At 44.8% G+C, this 24,174-nt stretch overlaps 1 protein-coding gene across 1 annotated transcript in view; it reads right to left on the bottom strand.

The window, feature by feature from the left end:
• Positions 1-24,174, bottom strand: part of LOC138768545 (V-set and immunoglobulin domain-containing protein 10-like) — a 44,764-nt gene that overhangs the window by 10,652 nt on the left and 9,938 nt on the right. Inside the window, exons 4-9 of the mRNA XM_069946447.1 lie at positions 20,390-20,665; positions 11,564-11,803; positions 8,571-8,891; positions 7,179-7,295; positions 2,327-2,419; positions 796-825 (exon numbers count right to left, since the gene is read on the bottom strand). Of these exons, the coding sequence (XP_069802548.1) occupies positions 796-825; positions 2,327-2,419; positions 7,179-7,295; positions 8,571-8,891; positions 11,564-11,803; positions 20,390-20,665 (1,077 nt within the window). The remainder of the gene's footprint in view (positions 1-795; positions 826-2,326; positions 2,420-7,178; positions 7,296-8,570; positions 8,892-11,563; positions 11,804-20,389; positions 20,666-24,174) is intronic.

The raw sequence follows: 24,174 nt of genomic DNA, 5'->3' as shown, positions 1-24,174 counted from the left end.
AATGCTTATAAAGTTATTTTTTCCCTGCACTTACTACTGCATCAAGGAGAGACTTCCTGGATAAATTGTGATGTCACGACCCGACTACAGAGCTGTGTGGGCCGTGGCTGCTGGAGAGGATGGTGGCAGGGGGATGTTCAGTGTCACTCCAGAGCCCTGTGTCCCTCAGTGTCCCCCTGCCATCATCCTCTCCAGCAGCCACAGCCCGCACAGCTCTGGGAGTCGGGCCACGACATCACCATGTTATCCAGGAAGTGACATCACCATTTTATCCAGGAAGTGAAGCCTTGATGCTGTAGTAAGTGCAGGGAAAAAAAGCACTTTATGTGCATTTCCTGTAATAAGTGTATATTGGTGATTTGTATACAATACAATACAATACTTTAATAAAAATTTCCACCAGACTTCCCCTTTAAATAAAGAAAGTCATGAAGTTTTTCTCCATTCAAGGTGCTGGACTTTGTTTTCTTTCATGCTGATCCTGTTCCGGGTTTTTCCATGCACCGTTTGTAGAGCAGGAGCCTGTGAGATGACAAAGGTTTAAAACTTTGACACATTCCCCCCATTGTGCTTCCCCTCCCACAATAGTGCCCTCCCACTTGTCCAATTACTCTACCCACCACTTGTTTCAGCCCTGGGAATGGAAGAGTGCAGGGGTTAAAGTCTTTTTCTTGATGGCTTAGGGGAGTGGAGAGGATGATGTTTGCCTCTCTGGGTGATGAAGGGATCAGTGCCCATTCACCTTTGGGTCTAGGGTATTGGAAGAGTTAATACTCGCAGTAGTTTACCACTCACCTCTCTGGTCTTTGTCTGTTTTCTTGGATCCTTTAAAAAAAGAAAATTACAAGTTATTTAAACGGATGAGATTATTTGACCCTATTCAGATTATATGCCAGTCATGGTTAGTGCCTCCCAGGCCTGTGTTACTTCCCATAGACCCACACAAGTGTCATACTTACATCATTCATCTGATCCCTTTCTTTGTGACCAAGCTTTTAAGACCTCTTCAAGACCTTAAAGAACAACTCCCACAAATTTTTTTTTTTAGTTTATTTAACACACATTACAAAGTTATATAACTTTGTAATGTGGTTAAATACCCGAGCTGGCCCCCTTCCCCCACTTTCGGACCCCCGACCCCCCCGCCCGGAAGTTAAAGAATATATACATTACCTATTACGATCGTCACGGTCCTCTTCTCCCGGGCGGCATCTGGTGACGACGACGTCAGAGCCGGGGGGGCGGTCCGGGTCTTCTTCCTCCTCGGCGTCTTCATAGAGAGTGAATGGGACGGAAAAGGCTGCTGGTGCACATGCGCACCAGCAGCCTTTTCATTGGCTGGAGCGCATCACATGGCTTCCAGCTTGCTCAGCCCTGATTGGCTGAGGTTGCTGGAAGCCATGTGATGCGCTCCAGCCAATGAAAAGGCTGCCGGTGCGCAAGCGCACTGGCAGCCTTTTCCATCCCCAGGACCCGGAAGTCAGAGACATCGCTGGACGGCGGACGGCGGTGATGGTGAGGCGGACGGCGGGCGAATGGAGTGGCGATCGTCACCAGAGGGATGGTGAGTATGGTGTCTGTGTGTGTCTGTGTTTTTTTTTGGGGGGGGGGTCCCACGGGAGTTGTCCTTTAATGGGGTATTCCACTCAAACATTACTTTTTTTGATATGTTGCCGCTCATGGTGAGACTAACAAATGCTTCTATACTTATTATTAACTATTCAGTCCCCTTCCCTCAGTTCTGAGCTGCTGCTTTCTGCTAAAGACACAAAAAAAATCTGTGTGAGCTTTTCTCTCCATCTCCCTCTCCTCCCCCCTCCCTTTCAAGACGGCTGATGTAAACAAGTCCCTGACTGGCTTTAGCTGCAACCTTGTATCTTCTTTGTAATGCTGGGTGAGTTAATCTGAGGTCAAGTTGCTAATGACCTCACTGTGATTATTCCTCCGGCATTACAAAGTTGCAGATAGGGACTTCAGCTTTACATCAGCTGTCTCAGAGGGGAGAGGGAAGACAGAGAGAAAAGCTCACACACAGATTTTTATGTCTTCAGCAGAAAATAGCAGTTTAGAAATTGGGGAAGGAGACTGAATAGGTAATAACAAGTATGAGAGGAATTGTTAGTCTCACTCTGGGCAACAACATATGAACAGTTATGTTTGAGCTGAATACCCCTTTAAGACTTAGTAGGATTAGTCAAGATTGTAGGTTTAGTCAAAAGCGAGTAGTTGATCCTCCATAGGAGTGTGGATTTTATAACCGGATTATGGTCTGACCAGGAGTGGGAGAAATGTGGAGATGTATTTTTTCAGCATGAAAGAAAGTTACCTTTCTGGTTTTGGGAGCGCCATTCACAATCGTAGGATGCTGAATCTTCCTCTTTACGAGTAAAAGTCATCGGTTCGGATCTTATATTGTTATCTGGGAAACAAAATGAAAGTGTTTAGAAGATGATCGGTCGACTTCCCTCTTCTTTTCCTCAGCAGAAGCCTTAGAAACTAATGGGAAACACTAATGTATGGATCTAGGAAAAAAAGAGGGAGTATGTATAGAATGTTATGAGTGAAAAGCTTTTAATGTTTAACACGACTATTAACCCCTTAAGGACAGAGGCCAAAATGGCCTTAACCCCTAGGCGACCCTGGGTGTACCGCCACGGTCCGGGGTACGGCATTTAGCCCTGGGCCGCGGCTATTAGTGGGCACGGTCCCATCGCCGTGCCCGCTAATCAAGTTTTCACATGCAGCTGTCCAAGTTGACAGCTGCACCTGAAAACTGACTGCAGACGATTCCCTGGTGTCTAGTGGGGCAGATCGCCCCCCCCCCCCCACGACATAGTCACGGAGGGGCGATCCTTCCATCTGGCACTGGCCAGGGTCTGCGCCGTAATGGCGCTGATCCCGGCTCGGCACTCGATTGCTTTCGGCTGCAGCATCTAAATGATCTCTTTTATAGCACCCTTGGGACATAGGAGAAGTGCAAGCCAACAAAAAATAATTTGGCTCTTATCTGCCCAGTTGTAGGCTTATACAGCCCAGAAGAAGCCATTGCTAGTGTGAAAATGCTAGAGAAGGGACCATGTGGCGACATGGTACACTCTGTTTGATCAAATAGTTTGCTAAGATCCTCACTTTTTAATATCTACAGAGCAGGTGTTTATCGTGTGTACGCTGGAGGGAGTATATACGGTAAGCCCTTGCACCTGTGGGTTGCTGTTGCACCTTCTGTTTTTTTGTCTGTACTTAAGCCACAAGCAGCGTGCAACCTGCAGTGTGAACAGAGTCATAGATGTGCTGCCAATTTTTCCTTTTTACCCTTTGGGCTGTGTTAACACTACGTATATTTCAGCCAGTATATTTCAGTCAGTATTGCAACCAAAACCAGGAGTGGATTAAAAACACAGAAAGGATCTGTTCACACAATGTTGAAACTGAGTGGATGGCCGCCATATAACAGTAAATAACTTCCATTATTTCAATATAACAGCCGTTGTTCTAAAATAACAGCAAATATTTGCCATTAAATGGCGCCCATCCACTCAATTTCAACATTGTGTGAACAGATCCTTTCTGTGTTTTTAATCCACTCCTGGTTTTGGTTGCAATACTGACTGAAATATACATATACTGACTGAAATATACGTAGTGTGAACGCAGCCTTAAAGTACAATTAGTGGCGCAAAAGATAAGGGCTCATGTGGGTCTCTAGGTGAAAAAATGCAACTGCTATGGCCTTTTAAGCATAAGGAGGAAAAAAATCAGAAGTGTAAAAATGTGCAAATTGGCCCGATCCTCTAAGGGTTAAAGCGTAACTGTCATTTCAGGGTCATTTTTCTGAAAACAATAAATTTCAATAGTACAAGCGATTTTAAGAAACTCTGTAAGGGTGTGTTCACACCTACAGGATCTGCAGCAGATCTGCAGCAGATTTGATGCTGTGTTCAGTTATTTAAATGAAATCTGCTGCAGAAAATCAGCTGCAGATCCTGTAGGTGTGAACGCACCATAATAGGTTTTATTTAGCAAAAGAGTTTCCTTCTGTACTGAAAAAGCTGTTTTCCAGCCTCCCCCCTCACTTCAGAAAAAGCAGGATTTCTGTGTCCATTCATACTCTATGGAGAGGGGAGGGGCTGAGAGGAGTTGAGTGAGCATGGAGCAGTCCTGCACAGCACAACACCCTGCAATCTTCCCCTCGCAAGTTCCTAGATAAGCACTGACCTTTCTGACTTCTGAATCCAGCGTTTTAGGTGCCCAGAGACTCTCCAAACAGCTGACCTTCATGTCTCCTCTTCCTGCTCACTCATCTCCCTCGGGCCCTCCCCCCTCCATAGGATATAATGGACACAGCAGAACCCGTCTTCACTTGCTTCTTTGTAATGAAGATGAATTTGCCTGATAATGCACAGATTAGAAGGGAGGGGTGGAGGCTGGGAAACAGCTTTTTGAGTACAGAAAGAGGCTTTTTTTTTTGCCTAATAAAACCTATTATATAGTTTCTTAGAATTGCCTATACTACTGATTTCTGCAATAAAAAAAATATGACAGTTACACTTTAAGGACCGCCCCAATTTTTAGTTTTGCGTTTTCGTTCTTTCCTCCTTGTTTTCTAAGAGCTATAACTCTTTTATTTTTCCAGCTACTGGGCAATAATTTTTCCAGCTACTTCTCAGACACAGGTGGACTTTGTAATGTTATCTTTCTATCTACCATAACATGTTAGATGGAACCCCCAAAACATTATTTATGTGGTGAAATTGGGAAAAAAAAACACAATTCTGCTAATTTCTGTGTTCATGTAATGTACCTAACGGTAAAACTGACATTTTATCTTTATTCTATAGGTCAGTCTGAATACAGTGATATGCAGTTTATGGAGCTTTTCTAATATTTTACTATTTTTGTTTATAGTATAACTTTTTTTTGCAAATAGGTGTGATTACAATGTCCCTATTGTGACTCTTATGACGTTTTTATTTTTTTCACATATGGGGCTGTATGGGATGTCATTTCTTGCCGCCATGATCTCTAGTTTTTATTAGTATCAGATTTGTGTAGATCAGACGTATTGATCAATTTTTATATATTTTTTAAAAATAAAATGTAATAAAAATCATCAATTTTGGCGTGTTTTTTTTTTTTTTACCGCTTTTTGTTTACAACGTTCACCGTGTGGGAACAATATTGTTTTATTTTACTAGATCGGACGATTACTTAATGCAGGAAAGGGCAATTAGGACCTTTACATTTAAAAAAAAAAAAAAAGCAGCCAACGTTTTTGACAGAGAGCAAACCTAGCAGTTATAAGGATAGAGAAATGAGACTAGTACTGCAGGTTAGATGTACACTTACCACAAAGTCCATGTTGTATGCAAATAAGGAGACCATAGTCCACAGCAAGGTACAAAACAACAGTTGTATATAACATATGCAGAAGTTCACCTTAGGCTAAGTTCAAACTACGTACAATTTCAAAGAAACAGCCATAGTTGCAGTTTTGCAACCACGGACGTTATTTATTTATTGACGAACACATTGATTTCAATGGAATCCCGGCCAGAGTGGGATTCCTAGTGGCCACAGAAAAAACTGACATGCCGCTATTCACTGACCCCGCCATTCTGTGACATTGTCCAGTCACAGAACAGCAGGCGTACGTTGGGTGGGTGGGGCCCCTCTTTGGGTGGGGCCCCATGTACTCTATCTATGTCATTGTCTGCTCAAACAGGTTATCGACCGCCACTTTGAGATCAGTTAAGGCCCTATTACACAAAACGATTATCTGCCGTATTTAGTCGATAATCGTCTTGTGTAATAGAAGACAACGATCAGCCGACATGACCGATGACGGCTGATTGTTGCTGTCGTTTGTCTTTCAACACGTTGAAAGACAAACGACTAATATAGCAGCGATCTGCTGCCGTCGCTATGTGGAATAGGAGTGGTGGCCGCAGACCGATGCTATCTGCTATGGGCTGCCCGGACGATCCAGCGATCACCTGGGCAGCCCCCCTGCAGCTCCCCACGGTCCCCACCCGCTTGCTGCCGATGCGTGGAATAACGCTGGCAACAAGCGGGGAAAGAGGAGCAAACGAGTGCTGACAGCCTTCGTTTGCTCCTCTCCGTCGCCCCGTGTAATAGGGGCTTCACAGTTCCTTGAAAGCTTTAATCCTTTAAATTGGCCCTCTGAGACCGATTTGCAAGGTCTTTGAGTTTCGCATGAGTCTCTTCAAGTTGGACATACAGATCCTTAATACACTTTTCCTATTTCTTTATCTACCTGTTTTGTATTGCAATTGGACTTTTCCTATTGATTCACCTTCATGACAGTGGTGGTGTAGCTTAGATTCTATAGCCTGTATGTGTACAGCCAAAGCTTGAAAGTTTTTAATTCATCTACATTATTTTGTGGCAAGACTTGAAAGCTTCTGTTGATGCAACTGGGGGGATTTGATATTAGAATGGCGCTGGGTCACATACTTCAGGCACTTCAATGCATAAATCTCTTGATTGGCTTACGGTAATGTCCGTCAATGCATGGTCCAACGTAAATGCTTGAGAGACTGTGCCCCCCAAAAGATTTTTAAGTGGGGGAATCATCTCTATAGTGATGGCCTGCTCAGCCAATCACTGACTGAGGAGGGACACCGCTGCAGCTGGTGAGTAGGCCGCTACTGCCAAGACACAGTAAACTAGGCCTGGCCAGACACTTCCTCAGGTCTTGGTATACACTCTGGCCGAGATCCCATGCAGTGCCATAGAGAACCGACATGTCAATTCAGTGAATAGCGGCACCAGAAAACCCTGTCAGTTAACACAATGGAGCAAGCGGCTCTGGCTGCACTCTCTATTGTGTGCTGTGCGGAGTTTTGATGCGGGCGTGCACTGATGCGCCCGCATCAGAACTCTGTGGGCCGAAAGATCATACGGCCGGTACTTCACTGCAGTACCGTCCGGGATGATCTTTTCAGAGACCGGTCGTTCCATGACCTGACCGGGTCACGGAACGGCCGGTCTCTTACGCCTTGTGAACATGGCCTAAATTAGTATATAACTTAAAAAATATAAACATCAAACTTACGCATTGAATGTGGCACATCACATACAACATCCAACCATTGGCCCCACAGGGATCCTGCAAGACCACTAAATTATTGTTTCTTACTCTTTCCCATTTATCTTACCATTTTTTTTCCAGAACGTTTTTTTTTTAATGATAAAGAATAAAACGAGACCAATCCAAGCCACAATTGCGATAGAGCCGAGTACTATGCCTGCTGTAGCACCTCCTGAGAGACTTTCTGTGGGAATGAAATAACACCAGAAGACATTAGGTTATCGGCTACCTACCTGCTGGACTGTAAGCTGGAAAGAAACAATAGAAGTAGTAGTTTCCTTTTCTTGTGTACCATTATACCATAGGAAATGTATACTGTATACGGTAATAGATCTGGATATGCCATTATCTGGCTGCTCTAATTCACATCTTTTCAAAACACCTTTGAACATTGCTGCGGTTTTGTCGCATAGTTTGGCTATATTGCAGGTTGCTTGATATGAGATGTGGGGGATGTGGTGCGTTTGTGCCTTGCTGCTCAGTTTAAGGCTGGGATACAAGGTGATTCCTGGTTGTGGGACCAAGAGTCATAGCGTCACGCTGCCTGGTTGCACGACTTGAATGATAGACCAAGTTACGCGACCAGACAAGTGGGACAAAAAGAGTGACACTCTGGTTTCTGGTCACATGACCTTCCTAGTTTAATTTTGGGCAAATAAGTAACTGAAGGAAGTAACAGGTCCAATATTTTATACTACCTATTATTCAAGCAACCTGGCAGCTCAGAAGCAAGACAAGACAACCACATGACCAGCATTCACTGAAGCTAAATGGACATAGTACTAGTACTATGTGCAATGCACATAGTACTAAGGAATGTACATACTAAGCAGGGTGGTATACATTGAGTGCCTCTCTGCTCAGTTATTGCTAGCTGTGTCAGGGGTAGAGTGACAAACCTAGTGAAAGTAAAAGTGTAGGTGGTGACTCTTCCAGCACCACTGGGTAGCACACATTAACTCTGGGTATACAATGCCCTGCTAATCAGTTAGTACAGGAACAGGGACCTCTGTCTTAGACAGGAGTCCCTGCTCATGAACAGTTCTGTCATTCGGGCAGTCCAGTAACTGGTCTGTCCCAGATTACTCAAATCTTAAGTTTAAAGCAAACTGAAACTAAACTGAAGTCCACATAGGGGTAAAGGAGGATTCTGTGTGTTCTGGAACCTCCTAACATTTGGCTAGCAGTACCACAGCGGTGTCTCAAAAGTGACTGCCTGGGAGGGAAGGTCCTGTCTTTATATCTTGTCTCAGAAGCAGGCAGAAGAAGCGAGCATTGGAGGACCAGAAGGAGCTGCTGCTGCGGTAAATCTCACCTGACCCGGAATTATTTAAAAGATGGTAGCACATCGGAATACCCCTTTAACCCAAGATTGTAACATCACTGTCAATAGGTTAAATGTAAAAAAAAACAACACCACACAAAGTTTGTTTTATGCTCCATCTAGATGTTCACTTACCTTCTTCCTTCACATTGAGAGTAAATGTAAAGGTATTGCTTCCCATGGCATTCTGGGCTTTGCACATGTACTGTCCGCTAAACTCCTGGCTCATGGAATGTATAATGAGAAATGATGAGAACTCAGAGTAGGTTATGGAAATACTTTCTGAATTGAAGAGCTCGGATGGAGATGGGTTAAGGTGAAACCACGAGAACGTTGCAGGGAAGATCTGAGCCGCCCGAGTGTAACTGTTGTTAAGATTAACAGAAATGAAAGTGCTGCTCCCCGTGTTGGTTTCTTTAACGCTGTTATTGACAAAGCCAGGAGCTTGTGGTGTGTCTGGGGAAATATATGGAATTATAGTTGATTTTGTAGATTTCACTCAGTTATATAGGAAGTATAGTATATAGTAACTAGAGATGAGCGAGTAGTAAAATATTCGAAAGCTCGAAATTCGATTTGAATAGATCAAATATCGAACCCCAGTAAAGTCAATGGGAAAAAAATACTTGTTCCTTGGAAACCTAAATTCCATAATGTCACCTAAACCTTTAGAAAATGATGCAAACACCTCTGGAATGCAATTGGGAAAGCAGGGAAGCAGTATTACATCACAGGGAGCGGTATTAGCGGTCCCCGGCAGTAATACTGCTCCCTGTAATGGTTAATATTTTATAAAAACACAAAATTTTTGTTTTCATTTAGCTTTTTTTCATTTACAATAGCAAAACTGAGACCAAAAAAATGCTGTTTCAATTAAATATACTGTAAATAAATATTTATATATTTACAGTATATTTAATTGAAACAGCATTTCTTCATTTCAGTTTTGCTATTATAAACGAAAAATAGCAATATGAAAACAAAAATTTACTGTTTTAATTAAATATTGACTATTACAGGGAGCAGTTTTTAGCAGTATTAGCGGACCCAGCAGTAATACCGCTCCCTGTAACAGTTTAATTAAAATTTATTTAAATTTATTTAATTAAAATAGAAAATTTTTGTTCTAATACTGATATTTTCGTTCACAATAGCAAAATTAGAAGGAACTTTTGCTGTTTTAATTAAATATACAGTTGATTAATTTCCTGCTATAATTGAATAGATGGGAAGGGCATCCAGTGTATTCCATTATAGCCCCCAACAGGCTATAAGTTTGTTTAAATTTGAATTTTCGAATGGATACTCGATCGGAAACAAATCTTTTGAGTAGTGCAATACTCAACGAATAGCTCATCTCTAATAGTAACTTATCTTTATGGGTTACGTATGCACCATAGCTTATCATAATGCGGTAAAATATTACTACCAGGGCTGTCATCAGTCCCAAAACAGAGATACTGCATATATGAGACAGATTTAAGAATCTGTAAGTATTCACTAGCTAAAATGTGAGTGTCACAAGGGTACTGGGGCACATTTTGGACACATGCCCCCACATAGTAGTTAGGCTCCCCCTTTGTGCCTCCACACAGTAAGTAGCCCTCCCATTAACAGTGCCCCCTTTCAGTAATTGGGTAACATTTCAGCTGTATCTTGTTAATATGGCACCACCTGGGCTGGAACGCTGACTTACTCAGCTGCACTTGACCCCTTGCAGGTTGCAGGCTTAAAGCAGTCTATGGCTTAAAAGAAAAATTGATGCTGCAAGAAAATGGGGGAATTTATCAATTGTTTTCCTGGCGTATGTCAGTAAAAAGATGCAAATTTTTGCAAACCTTAAGTAAACATCTGCCCTTTTTCTCTGACGTAATCAGTAGCGGATTACAATAGGTCAGTTTCGGGCGGTAGCCCGGGGCCCTGAGCTCCTGGGGGGCCTATGTCCTGGCTACATTTCTGCCATGATTTGCAAAAAATCGCTGCTTTTTTACTGCAATTTTTTACCACAAATGAAGACATTGTGATATTATCCATTCTGTACTATGAGCACAACGCTAGTTCTACCATAGTTACAGTGGGGTTGGGAGGCCCAGTCTTGGTGAACAGACCGGGGCCTAAAGTTAATCCGACCCTGGGCGTAATCCCCATTTATCTAATGAGCAGGCAGAAGGGGGGTGCTGCAAGTCAGAAGGTGGAGTGTCCCTCCCTGCCTGATTATGATTTACACCTGCAAACAGGCGTAAATCATGCCACAAGTCTACACCTATTCCAGGGAAGGTGTAGAGTTGTACACCTGTAACTGCAGGTCTCACTGCATTTACTAAGACACATGCGTCTCATAGTAAATCCAGCAGCGTCCATGGGGACAAGGCTTTATTGAAGACTGGCGTAGGGTCTAGGCCTGGGTTTGCAGCCTTACTCTCTGTGATCATTATAGCCTTGGCAGCATTGTATGCATGTGAAGTAAAGTAAATCTGTCTTGGGCCACCCCGGCCCACTGACCCCATAGCACCTGTGTGGCCTCCCTTCTGGGTCACCCTGGCCCACTGATCCCATAGCAACTGTGTGGCCTGCCTCCTGGGCCACCCTGGCCCACTGATCCCATAGCAACTGTGTGGCCTGCCTCCCTTCTGGGCCACCCTGGCCCACTGATCCCATAGCAACTGTGTGGCCTGCCTCCTGGACCACCCTGGCCCACTGATCCTATAGCAGCTGTGTGAAATAAAAAATTTACTACAGATAAATCTCGTCTAGATCTTTGGTGTTTGGTGGAGGCTTCACCATGTACAACACAGCAATGTATGTAGATATTTATTTTCATCTTTTGTATTGTATGTCTTAGACGATACCATTGTTGAAACCCTATATCCTAAAAAAAAACCACTAAACCATTTATTCCTAGATAAAATCAAAATGTATAGTATGTGCATCATTTTATGTCCGCCAACTTGAGAGACCATGCTTATTAGCCAGTCTTTGCTCTGAATGATAAAAGGGGGGGGGGTCTAAAGTCTGGGACCACCTCTATGATTTCCATATGGTATAATAGGGAATATGGAAAGATGTCATCCTGAGAAACATGTTTAAGAATAAACAGCAGTATATTTTATACAGACTTCAATTCTTACCAATCATCAGTAAGCAGCTTTCACTGGATCCTCCATGGCTTGCGTTGCAAGACAGCTGTGTTCCAAGGGCGAAGAGGTAGAGCGGTACATCTGTAATCATTTGATCAAGCCCAATTTGGTTAAAGTTATTGTACACCAGATTTACAACAGCGGGTGGATAACCTCCAGTCCATGAACAGGAAAACTTGACACTTTGTTCTAAACGTTCTGCCCCACACTTAATATGTCCATCCGGAGACCCTGGTGAAAGAAAGATTCATGTGAAGGTGGGCGTTTTCGGATCGACTCGAGCATGCTCGAGGTTCGCTCATCTCTAGTAGTGAACTAAAATCCATTATGCAATTTTTTCCTAGACACTAGATTTAAGTTTTCCCTGAATGGGACTACAATTTTCTGATTTGATAATTAAATTTATATTTCGTGAAAAACTTGAATTTTATTTGTGGTTCTGTAGTTTTGATCATGAGGAAGCTAAGCCTCCTAGCAAAACCTGGCCTAGCTCCTCCTCCTTTACACGCCTTTCATAGAACTGCTGTCATCTAATGTGTCAGGTTGGCCTTTGAGGGTTGTACAACCACGGCACAAAGCTATTCAGCAGTCCTATGGTCAGTAAATAGAGGTCACTGTCAGAGCCGGCGTCAGCACCCGGCATACTCGGGCAAGTGCCGGGGCCCACGGCCGCTCAGGGGGCCCCCGACACTTGCCCGAGCAGTGAGCCACATACCCGCCTCATCACCAACCTCTGGGTTGCTAGAAGGACCTGCTGTGTTTGCTGCAGAGCTATGGGGAAGGACCTGTGGTGACGTCATAAGGGGCGGGGCTGAGAACGGGAGAGGCTGCAAATGGATGAAGGACCTGTGATCATTGTCATGTGACATGAGGGGTCGAGGCTCACTAATACCTTCCCTCTGTATGCTGGGAGTTGTAGTCCTTCTCTTAAATCTCCTCCTGTAATGGTCTCTGATCTCCCATAATAACAGGCTGTCCATGCTGGGAGTTGTAGTCCTCCTCTTATACCTCCTCCTGTGATGTCCTCTAATCTCCCATAACAGGCTGTCCATGCTGGGAGTTGTAGTCCTCCTCTTATATCTCCTCCTGTGATGTCCTCTGATCTCCCATAATAACAGGCTGTCCATGCTAGGAGTTGTAGTACTCCTCTTAACTCTCCTCCTGTAATGTCCTCTGATCTCCCATAATAACAGGCTGTCCATGCTGGGAGCTGTAGTCCTCCTCTCATAGCTCCTCCTGTGATGTCCTCTGATCTCCCATAATAACAGGCTGGGCATGCTGGGAGTTGTAGTTCTCCCCGGTATACCTCATGTAATGCCTCCTGATTGTAACTCCATTCTAGCCTGCTCTATGGTGAAGAAGCTAGAATACAGACTCCAGGGTGAGGACCTCCTTCTAGCACCTCCATTCTAGTCTCATCCCTGCCTGGATCTGATCTCACCAGCAGACGCAGAGCGATGACGTCATCACGCCTGCTGGTGGATCCAAAAGGAGCATACAAGGGAGAAGAGGACCCGTCCCCCGCCCGGATTAGTGAGTATGGTTTTATTTTATTTTTTTTCTGTGTTGAGGGAGAGTATGGGGCATTTCTATGGGGGCAGGCGGCATTACTATGTGGACAGGGCAGGGGACATTACTATGGGGCAGGGGACATTACTATGGGGGCAGGGGACATTACTATGGGGGCAGGGGACATTACTATGGGGAGCAGGGGGCATTACTTTGGGGGCAGGGGACATTACTATGGGGAGCAGGGGAAATTACTATGGGGCAGAGGACATTACTATGGGGGCAGGGGACATTACTATAGGGGGCTGAGCAGGGGACATTACTATGGGGGCAGAGGACATTACTATGGGGGCAGGGGACATTACTATGGGGGCAGAGGACATTACTATGGGGGCAGGGGAAATTACTATGGGGGCAGGGGACATTACTATGAGGAGCAGGGGACATTACTATGGGGACAGAGCAGGGGACATTACTATGTGGACAGAGCAGGGGACATTACTATGGGGAGCAGGGGACATTACTATGGGGAGCAGGGGACATTACTATGTGGACAGAGCAGGGGACATTACTATGGGGGCAGGGGACATTACTATGTGGACAGAGCAGGGGACATTACTATGGGGAGCAGGGGACATTACTATGGGGAGCAGGGGACATTACTATGTGGACAGAGCAGGGGACATTACTATGGGGGCAGGGGACATTACTATGGGGGCAGGGGACATTGCTATGGGGAGCAGGGGACATTGCTATGGGGAGCAGGGGACATTACTATGGGGGCAGGGGGCATTACTATGGGGGCAGGGGGCATTACTATGGGGACAGAGCAGGGGACATTACTATGGGGGCTGAGCAGGGGGCATTACTATGGGGAGCAGGGGATATTACTATGGGAAATGTGCGGAGCCTAATATGTTTGTCTGACAGGTCCCGAAGAGATGAATTGTAGCTTGAAGATATCATCATGGAGGTCTGGGCAAGATGGAGAGGAAACGGAGAGCGATCGCCTCAGATCAAAGAAGAAGTCACCTGTGAGTTACTGAATTACGTTTTTTTTTCAGTATTTTGTCAAACTTTATTTGGTAGGTGTGCCCTGAGGTGTGCTATACAAAGGGGCCCGCTGAGGCTCTCTCGCCCAAGGGCCCACAAAAACCTGGAGCCGGCCCTGGTCACTGTGTACACGTGACCACCACTCCCAGTGTCGGACGTGGGTACCTGAGGCCAATCAAAAAAAATTATCCTGGGAGGCCCATCAATGAAGAACAAGTGGGAAGCGACACGCTTACCTGGTTCCAGGATGGATCCAGGATGTTCACAAGTACCTTGTAAATAACAGTTTTCAGTCGAAATACATGTGGACATTCTGAAAGGGTCTTAGGGTGTGCTGGGAAATGTAGTTTCTGAGAGCACAACCCTTTAGTAAATGATGGCTGCAATCTATGAGTCGCAACCATCAGCACTGAAGGTCCAGGACTAAAAGTAAATACTTTTACAGCCCGAGTAGATATCAGGATTGTCTGTTCAAAGTATGACAACTCCCAGCATATCCTGAGGGCTGGCCGCTGTAAATGCTGGGAGTTGGAGTGTTTGTAGCGCTTGCAGCAACTACAGCGGTAGGTTCTTCAGGTTCTGGGCTGGTGGCCCAACGGAAGATCCTCCGGTCCTCTGGTGGGCCAATCCAACACTGACCACTCCATTGTGATGGGAGACTCAAGATCCCTGTGCTCAAGGTCGCAGGAGGTCCAGGTGTTCAGACCCCATAGTATATACACATCCCCTAATAGGGGATAAGTGTTAATGGTAGGACAATCAGAGGCCAAAGTATGACTGCTACCTCTCCTCATCCTGAACTAACATAGTTATACTTCTAGGACTTGTCAAGTTTAACTTTTTTGTAAACACATCCGTTTAACTTGCCTTCTTTTCCTCAAGATTACAGACCACCACTCTGCTCTTAAAGGGGTTATCCAGCGCTACAAAAACATGGCCACTTTCCCCCTACTGTTGTCTCCAGTTCAGGTGCCGTTTGCAATTAAGCTCCATTTACTTAAATGGAACTGAGTTTCAACCCCCCCCCCCCCAAACTGGAGACAACAGTAGGGGGAAACTCGCCATGTTTTTGTAGCACTGGATATCCCTTTAAATCAGTGGTCTGACAGGTGTCTATATAGCTATAATGTAGATGTAAAGCGACATAGTGTATGTATACTGTATCTATATAATAAAAATCAAAGTCTGTCTGTCTGTCTGTCTGTCCTCTATAGACTTCCAAACGCCTGAACTGTTTGACCCCAAATTTGGCACACAGATACATTGGGTGCCCGGGAAGGTTTTAGCGAAGGTCCCGTCACCTCCAGATGTACAGGAGGGAATGGGGGGGGGGGGGGGGGGAAAGAGAGGCGCCCCATAGAGATGAATGGGAAAATCTCCACACTGCAAACACAGGTGATATAATTAGCTGCAGCAGACACGGCAGTTGGAGCCTTAGCAACCAATAGGATTACTGCTTTCATTTTCACAGGGAGCAATGGTTGCTAGGGAAGCTGCCTCACAACATCCACAGTAATAACTGGTAGACCCCCTACTCCATCTATACAGTACATGTATATACAGGGCCCCCTACTCCATCTATATAGTACATGTATATACAGGACCCCCTACTCCATCTATACAGTACATGTATATACAGGACCCCCTACTCCATCTATACAGTACATGTATATACAGGACCCCCTACTCCATCTATACAGTACATGTATATACAGGACCCCTACTCCATCTATACAGGGCCCCCTACTCCATCTATACAGGACATGTATATACAGGACCCCCTACTCCAACTATACAGGACATGTATATACAGGACCCCCTACTCCATCTATACAGTACATGTATACAGGACCCCCTACTCCATCCATACAGTACATGTATAAACAGGGCCCCCTACTCCATCTATACAGTACATGTATATACAGGACCCCCTACTCCATCTATACAGTACATGTATATACAGGGCCCCCTACTCCATCTATACAGTACATGTATACAGGACCCCCTACTCCATCTATACAGTACATGTATATACAGGACCCCCTACTCCATCTATACAGTACATGTATATACAGGACCTCCTACTCCATCTATACAGTACATGTATATACAGGACCTCCTATTCCATCTATACAGTACATGTATACAGGGCCCCCTACTCCATCTATACAGTACATGTATATACAGGACCCCCTACTCCATCTATACAGTACATGTATACAGGACCCCCTACTCGATCTATACAGTACATGTATATACAGGGCCCCCTACTCCATCTATACAGTACATGTATACAGGACCCCCTACTCCATCTATACAGTACATGTATATACAGGGCCCCCTACTCCATCTATACAGTACATGTATATACAGGACCTCCTACTCCATCTATACAGTACATGTATATACAGGACCTCCTAATCCATCTATACAGTACATGTATACAGGGCCCCCTACTCCATCTATACAGTACATGTATATACAGGACCCCCTACTCCATCTATACAGTACATGTATACAGGACCCCCTACTCCATCTATACAGTACATGTATATACAGGGCCCCTACTCCATCTATACAGTACATGTATATACAGGACCCCCTACTCCATCTATACAGTACATGTATATACAGGACCCCCTACTCCATCTATACAGTACATGTATATACAGGGCCCCCTACTCCATCTATACAGTATATGTATATACAGGACCCCCTACTGCATCTATACAGTACATGTATATACAGGGCACTACAGGTATACCAAACTGTGACTGGGTAACATTGCCACACCAGACCTGACCAATACCGCCATACTGTGCTGGATAACACTGCCATACCAGACCTGACCAATACCGCCACACTGTGACTGGATAACACTGCCATACCAGACCTGATCAATACTGCCATATACTGTGACTGGATAACACTGCCACACCAGACCTGACCAATACCGCCATACTATGACCGGATAACACTGTCATACCAGACCTGACCAATACCGCCATACTGTGACTGGATAACACTGCCACACCAGACCTGACCAATACCACCATACTGTGACTGGATAACACTGCCACACCAGACCTGACCAATACCACCATACTGTGACTGGATAACACTGCCATACCAGACCTGATCAATACTGCCATATACTGTGACTGGATAACACTGCCACACCAGACCTGACCAATACCGCCATACTGTGCTGGATAACACTGTCATACCAGACCTGACCAATACCACCATACTGTGACTGGATAACACTGTCATACCAGACCTGACCAATACTGCTATACTGTGACTGGATAACACTGCCATACCAGACCTGACCAATACCACCAAACTGTGACTGGGTAACACCGCCACACCAGACCTGACCAATACCGCCATACTGTGACTGGATAACACCATCATATCAGACCTGACCAATACCGCCATACTGTGACTGGATAACACCGCTATACCAGACCTGACCAATACCACCATACTGTGACGGGATAATACTGTCATAACACACCTGACCAATACCACCATACTATGACTGGAAAAAACTGCTATACCAGACCTGACCAATACCGCCATACTGTAACTGGATAACACTGTCATACCACACCTGACCAATACCGCCATACTGTGACTGGATAACACTGCCATACCAGACCTGACCAATACCGCCATGCTGTGACTGGATAACACCACTATACCAGACCTGACCAATACCACCACACTGTGACTGGAGAACACCGCCACACCAGACCTGACCAATACCGCCATACTGTGACTGGATAACACTGCTATACCAGACATGACCAATACCGACACACTGTGACTGAATAACACTGCCATACCAGACCTGACCAATACCGCCATACTGTGACTGGATAACACTGCTATACCAGACCTGACCAATACCGCCATACTGTGACTGGATAACACTGCCATACCAGACATGACCAATACCGACACACTGTGACTGAATAACACTGCCATACCAGACCTGACCAATACCGCCATACTGTGACTGGATAACACCGCTATACAAGACCTGACCAAAGATTTTCTGGCAAGTCTGAACGGGAGGGTACTGCCCCTCTGCAAGGTGCTACCCTACGCACCAGACCATGGGTGCCTAATGGTAAATACGACCCTGCAGGTATACAGGACACTACAGGTATACAGGACCCCAAAACTATACACTACAAGTGCACGGGACCTCCACCAACTATAGACTACAGGTATATAGGACCCCAAACTTTACACTACAGGTATACAGGACCCCAAAACTATACACTACAGGTATACAGGACCTCCACCAACTATATACTTCAGGTATACAGGACCTCCACCAACTATATACTACAGGTATACAGTACCCCAAACTATACACTACAGGTATACAGGACCCCAAAACTATACACTACAGGTATACAGGAACTCCACCAACTATATACTACAGGTATATAGGACCCCAAACTATACACTACAGGTATACAGGACCTCAAAACTATACACTACAGGTATACAGGACCTACGCCAACTCTATACTACAGGTATACAGCACCTTCACCAACTCTTTACTACAGGTATACAGGACCCCAAAGCTATATACTACATGTATACAGGAACTCCACCAACTATATACTACAGGTATACAGGACCCCAAACTATACACTACAGGTATACAGGACCCCAAAGCTATATACTACAGGTATACATGAACTCCACCAACTATATACTACAGGTATATAGGACCCCAAACTATACACTACAGGTATACAGGACCTCCACCAACTCTATACTACAGTTATACAGGCCCCTAAAACTATGCACTACAGGTATACAGGACCCCCAAACTATATACTACAGGTATACAAGACCTCCACCAATTATACACTACAGGTATCCAGGACCCTTAAACTATAAACTACAGGTATACAAGACCTCCACCAACTATACATTAAAGGTATACAGCACCAACTATATACTACAGGTATACAGGACCCCCGAACTATACAGTAAAGGGATACAGGACCGTCACCAACTGTACACTGCAGGTATACAGGACCTCCCTCAACTATACACTACAGGTATACAGCCCCCCCAACTACACACTACAGGTATACAGGACCCCCCCAACTATACACTATAGGTATACAGCCCCCCAACTATGCACTACAGATATGCGAGACCCCTAAAAACTATACATTGTGGGTATACAGAACCCCTCCAACTATGCACTACAGGTATACACTAATTCCACTGATTAACTTAGATGAAACAATACCTTTAGCTTGGCCTCCTGGGCACCTTAGAACAAATCTAATTAACACACTGACACTTTATACCCGGGCAGCGCCGGGTACATTTTCTAGTAATATATAAATATGTATACCTTATCTATATACACACCCACGAGCCAGACCACTGCTTTTAGAGCAGAGACGTGGTTGGTAACCTAGACAATAAGCAGTCATCAATAGGCGAGAAAGAGCAGCATACAGTATCAGGAGTTTGCTAAATTAATGTATTTTCAAAAACATTTGAATCGATGACCCCTACAAGTATTAGGCTATGTTCACACTACATATATTTCCGACCGTAGTGCGAACCACAAATATACGCACGTAGTTTTGAGGTTGATGCGTACGCTTGGAAGTATACGATTTCCAGCCGCACAATGCACACTACGTATGAACTTACGACCGGATCGTATACGGCGCCGTGAAAAATGAACAAGACCATTGTTTGCGGCCGGAACTGTTCCAACTCACGGCCGTGGATTTACATGCGGTCCCGTACGGAGTACTTATTTCAGCCAAATTGAACTTGATTTTTCGATCCAAAAGGTTCTGTGTGTTTTATTGGGCTGGGCGAAGATTTCCAAGTAAATGACCTGTTTCAGATCGCTTCGAAACAAGCTAGGGAAGCATAACTGTACTACGGGCGTATGTTCGCGGTTCGCCCGCATGTTTGCAATCCGGCCGCATGTCTATTTTTCCCACGGCCGTAGTTTCAGCCGCACATGTCCAGCTGCGTACGAACTACGGCCGGAATCATACGTAGTGTGAACATAGCCTAACTATGTTAGCTGAGATGAGAATACCCCTTTAAATATACATATACTGACTGAAATATACGTAGTGTGAACGCAGCCTATCAAGTTATATCACTTGTTGGAGTGTAAGCTCAGGGTGGTAAAATGTATTTTCCATGGCAGACGATGATTTTTAGTTTTTTTGTAATGGGACTCACATGTTAGATTTAGAGGGTTGCTTAGTTCACTGTTCAAATAGTTGGAGACTCTACAAGTGAAGGCTCCTTCATCGCTCCTCGATACTGGACTGATCACTAGAGTTGAACCATTATTGATCAGTTGATATCGGGGGGTTTCAGGCAGTGGGGACCCCTTTAATGTCCAGTTGTAGCCGAGATCTGTGCCGAAGGAAGAACAAATAAGAGACACCGCCTCCTCCTCGGCAATGGCAGGGCGGGTGGTGTTGCTGCGGAGAGTCACTGCAGACACATTCACTGAAAGCACAAAACAAAGATACGAGTCAAAGGTCTAAATGCCATCCTGACAATCTGCCAATGATATCACAGGCCACGCTCCTCTTTTTTCCATTGTTCGCATAGGCACCATGGACCGGAGAAGCGAGGGGCTGAAGTCAATGTCCACAGTCGGGACACTCAGTGCGCATTCGCCATTCCCCCAGTCTACGCGCCTATGCGAACAATGAAGAGAAGAGGAGCGTGACCTGTGATATCATTGGCAAACTGTCAAGGCGATTGACAGCATGGGCCCATGCGCGAACATGGAGGCTGGAGCGAGCTTGCCGGAGGTCGTCCAGCACAGAATATTCATGGAGGAAGGCAAAGGTGCCCTGCTAACTAGTAAACTGTCACTTAAAGCACGCTGTCAGCACCTCGGGTCGCCTTCAGGTGCGCCAATCCAATGTCCTTGCAGCCCTTGTTTCATACATTAGCTGTCCAGGCTGCAGGTCTTCTCCTTCTTCCTCCCGGTCCCGCGCTGCAGCAGCTTCGGAACTGACAGACCGCTCAGTTAATCACTGGCCGTGGCGGTTCCGGCCAGTGATTGGCTGAGCAGTCTGTTAGTTCAGACAGCCCCGCTTCAAAGCTGCTGTGGCACGGGACCGGGAGGAAGAAGGAGAAGACCTGCAGCCCCGACAGGTAATGTATGATGCTGCTGAAATCGTCGTTCGCCGCTGCGCACCGCTATTCCACCGTAGCGATGCACTGGTGGCGAACAATTATTTTAGGTCTGAACCTAAATGAACGATCATCGGCTGATCAGCCTTATAATTTCACGGAGTGATAATCGGCCCAATCGGGCTGATTCGGCCGATTACCGCTCCGATTCGGACAGTTAACGCTCCGTGGAATGGGCCCCTAAGTCAATGGAAATCTGAGGCTGCACAATGGCATACAACTGCATCCGTTTTTTTTTTACCATCTATCGTTTTTGCATTGTTTTTTTTTCTTTTCTTTTAACCCCTTAAGGACCGGGCCTAAAATGGCCTTAAGGACCGAGGAAAATTTTATGAATATGACCTGTGTCCCTTTATTCATTAATAACTTCGGGATGCTTTTACCTATCTGGCTGATTCTGAGATTGTTTTCTCGTGACATATTATACTTTACATTTCTGGTAAAATGGAGTCGATACAAATCTTTATGAAAAAATCCAAAATAACGTGAAAAATTGTGAAAAATTGCATTTTTCCAACTTTGAAACTATTCTGCTTATACAGAAAATGGTTATACCACATAAATTATATATTAAATAGCATTAGCAACATGTCTACTTTATGTTGGCGGCATTTATTAAACTATATTTCATTTTTTTTAGACAATAGAAAGCTTAAAACATTAGCAGCAAATTTCCAAATTTTCAGTAACATTTCAAAATCAGATATTTTTAGGGACCTGTTCAGGTATAATTAAAGTGTATTTGAGGGGACTGTATGTTAGAAAGCCCCACAAAGCCCCCCATTTCAGAAACTGCACCCCCCAAACTCTGCAAAAGCACAGAAATAAAAGCTAAGTATGTAAGAAATTTGAAAATTAAAATTTTCTGTGGAGAGATTTTCTTGTAATCCAATATCTTTCATAATTGTAAACCTATTACCAGAGAAATGCACCCCAATATTGATTGCCCCATTTCTGCAGTTTATAGAAATACCCCATATGTGACCCTATTGCGCTATTTGACGCAACCACAAGCCTCAGATATAAAGGAGCGCCTAGTGAATTTCAATGGCTCCGTTATATTTGGTCATTTCTGACTGTACCACTTCAGGTTGGCGGAGGCTCTGGGGTGCCAAAACGTAAAAAACACCCCTAAAAGGACACCATTTAGAAAACTACACCCCTCAAGGAATGTAACTAGGGGTGCGGTGAGCATTTGGACCCCACAGGTGCTTCACAGATTTTCCCAACAATATGGCGTGAAAAAAGAAAAATTTATTTTTTACACTAAAACGTTGTTTTAGCCTTCAATTTTTCATTTTCACAAAGGGATAAAAGGAATAACAACCCAAAAAACATGTAGCGCAGTTTCTCCCGAGTACGGAAATACCCCACATGTGGCGATAAAGTGCCAAGCGGGCGCAGGACGAGCCTCCAAAGGGAAGGACTTCCCATTTACAGAGCCCTCGTGCTGCCAAAACAGTGGAAACCCCCCACAAGCGACCCCATTCTGGAAACTACACCCCTCAAGGAATCTAACAAGGGGTGCAGTGAGCATATGGACCCCACTGGTGACGGGCACAAATGTGGAACAATGTGACGTGAAAGTGAAAATTTTCTCTTTTTCCCTTTCACGTCACAAATGTGCCCGTCATCAAGGGGTCCATATCCTCATTGCACCCCTTGTTAGATTCCTTGAGGGGTGTAGTTTCCAGAATGGGGTCGCTTGTGGGGGGTTTCCACTGTTTTGGCAGCACGAGGGCTCTGTAAATGCGACATGACATTCATCATCCATTCTGGCCAAATCCAGCCTTCAAAATCCAAATGGCGCTCCTTCCCTTCGGAGGCTTGCCCTGCGCCCACATAGTGCTTTATGTCCACATGTAGGGTATTTACGGACTCGGGGGAAATTGCTCTACACATTTTGTGTGTTTTTTTCTCTTTTAACCCCTTGCGAAAATGAAAAATTTAAGGCTAGACCAACATTATAGTGTAAAAAAATTAATATTTCATTTTCACGCCACATTGTTCCACATTTGTGCCCATCACCAGTGGGGTCCATATGCTCACTACACCCCTTGTTACATTCCCTGAGGGGTGTAGTTTCCATAATGGGGTCACTTGTGGGGGGTTTCAACTGTCTTGGCAACACAGGGGCCTTTTACATGCAACAAGGCCCTCGAAATCCATTCCAGCCTCCAAAAACCAAATGGCGTTCCTTCCCTTTGGAAGCTTACCCTGCACCCGCATGGCGCTTTATGTCCACATGTCGGGTATTTCTGAACTTAGGGGAAATTGCTCTACACATTTTGTTTTTTTTTTATCTTTTAACCCCTTGTGAAAATGAAAAAATCAAGACAAGATCAATAATTTAGTGTAAAAATGAAAAAGAAATTTACATTAAATATTGGTCTAGCTTTGATTTTTTCCATTTCCACAAGGGGTTAAAAAAGAAAATGAACACAAAACGTGTTGGGTAATTTCCCCTGAGTAGGAAAATACCCCACATGTGGACATAATTTGCCATATGGGCACAGGGCAAGCGACCAAAGGGACAGAGCGCGATTTAGAGTCTGGAATGGAGGATGGAGGCCATGTCGCAATTACAAAGCTCCTGTGCTGCCAAGACAGTAGAAACCCCCCACAAGTGACCCCATTCTGGAAATTACACCCCATAAGGAATCTAACAAGGGGTGCAGTGAGCATATGGACCCCACTGGCGACAGGCACATATGTAGAACATGTGCCGTAAAAATTTAAAATACCATTTTTTTCATTTTCACGGCACAAATGTGGCCGTCAACAGGGGGCCATATCCCCGCTGCCCCCCT

Source organism: Dendropsophus ebraccatus, chromosome 12, assembly GCF_027789765.1.
Source record: "Dendropsophus ebraccatus isolate aDenEbr1 chromosome 12, aDenEbr1.pat, whole genome shotgun sequence".
In the NCBI taxonomy this organism is placed as follows: Eukaryota; Metazoa; Chordata; class Amphibia; order Anura; family Hylidae; genus Dendropsophus; species Dendropsophus ebraccatus.
The sequence above is the reverse complement of the archived record's forward strand: the minus strand, read 5'-3'. Positions and strand labels throughout refer to the sequence as shown.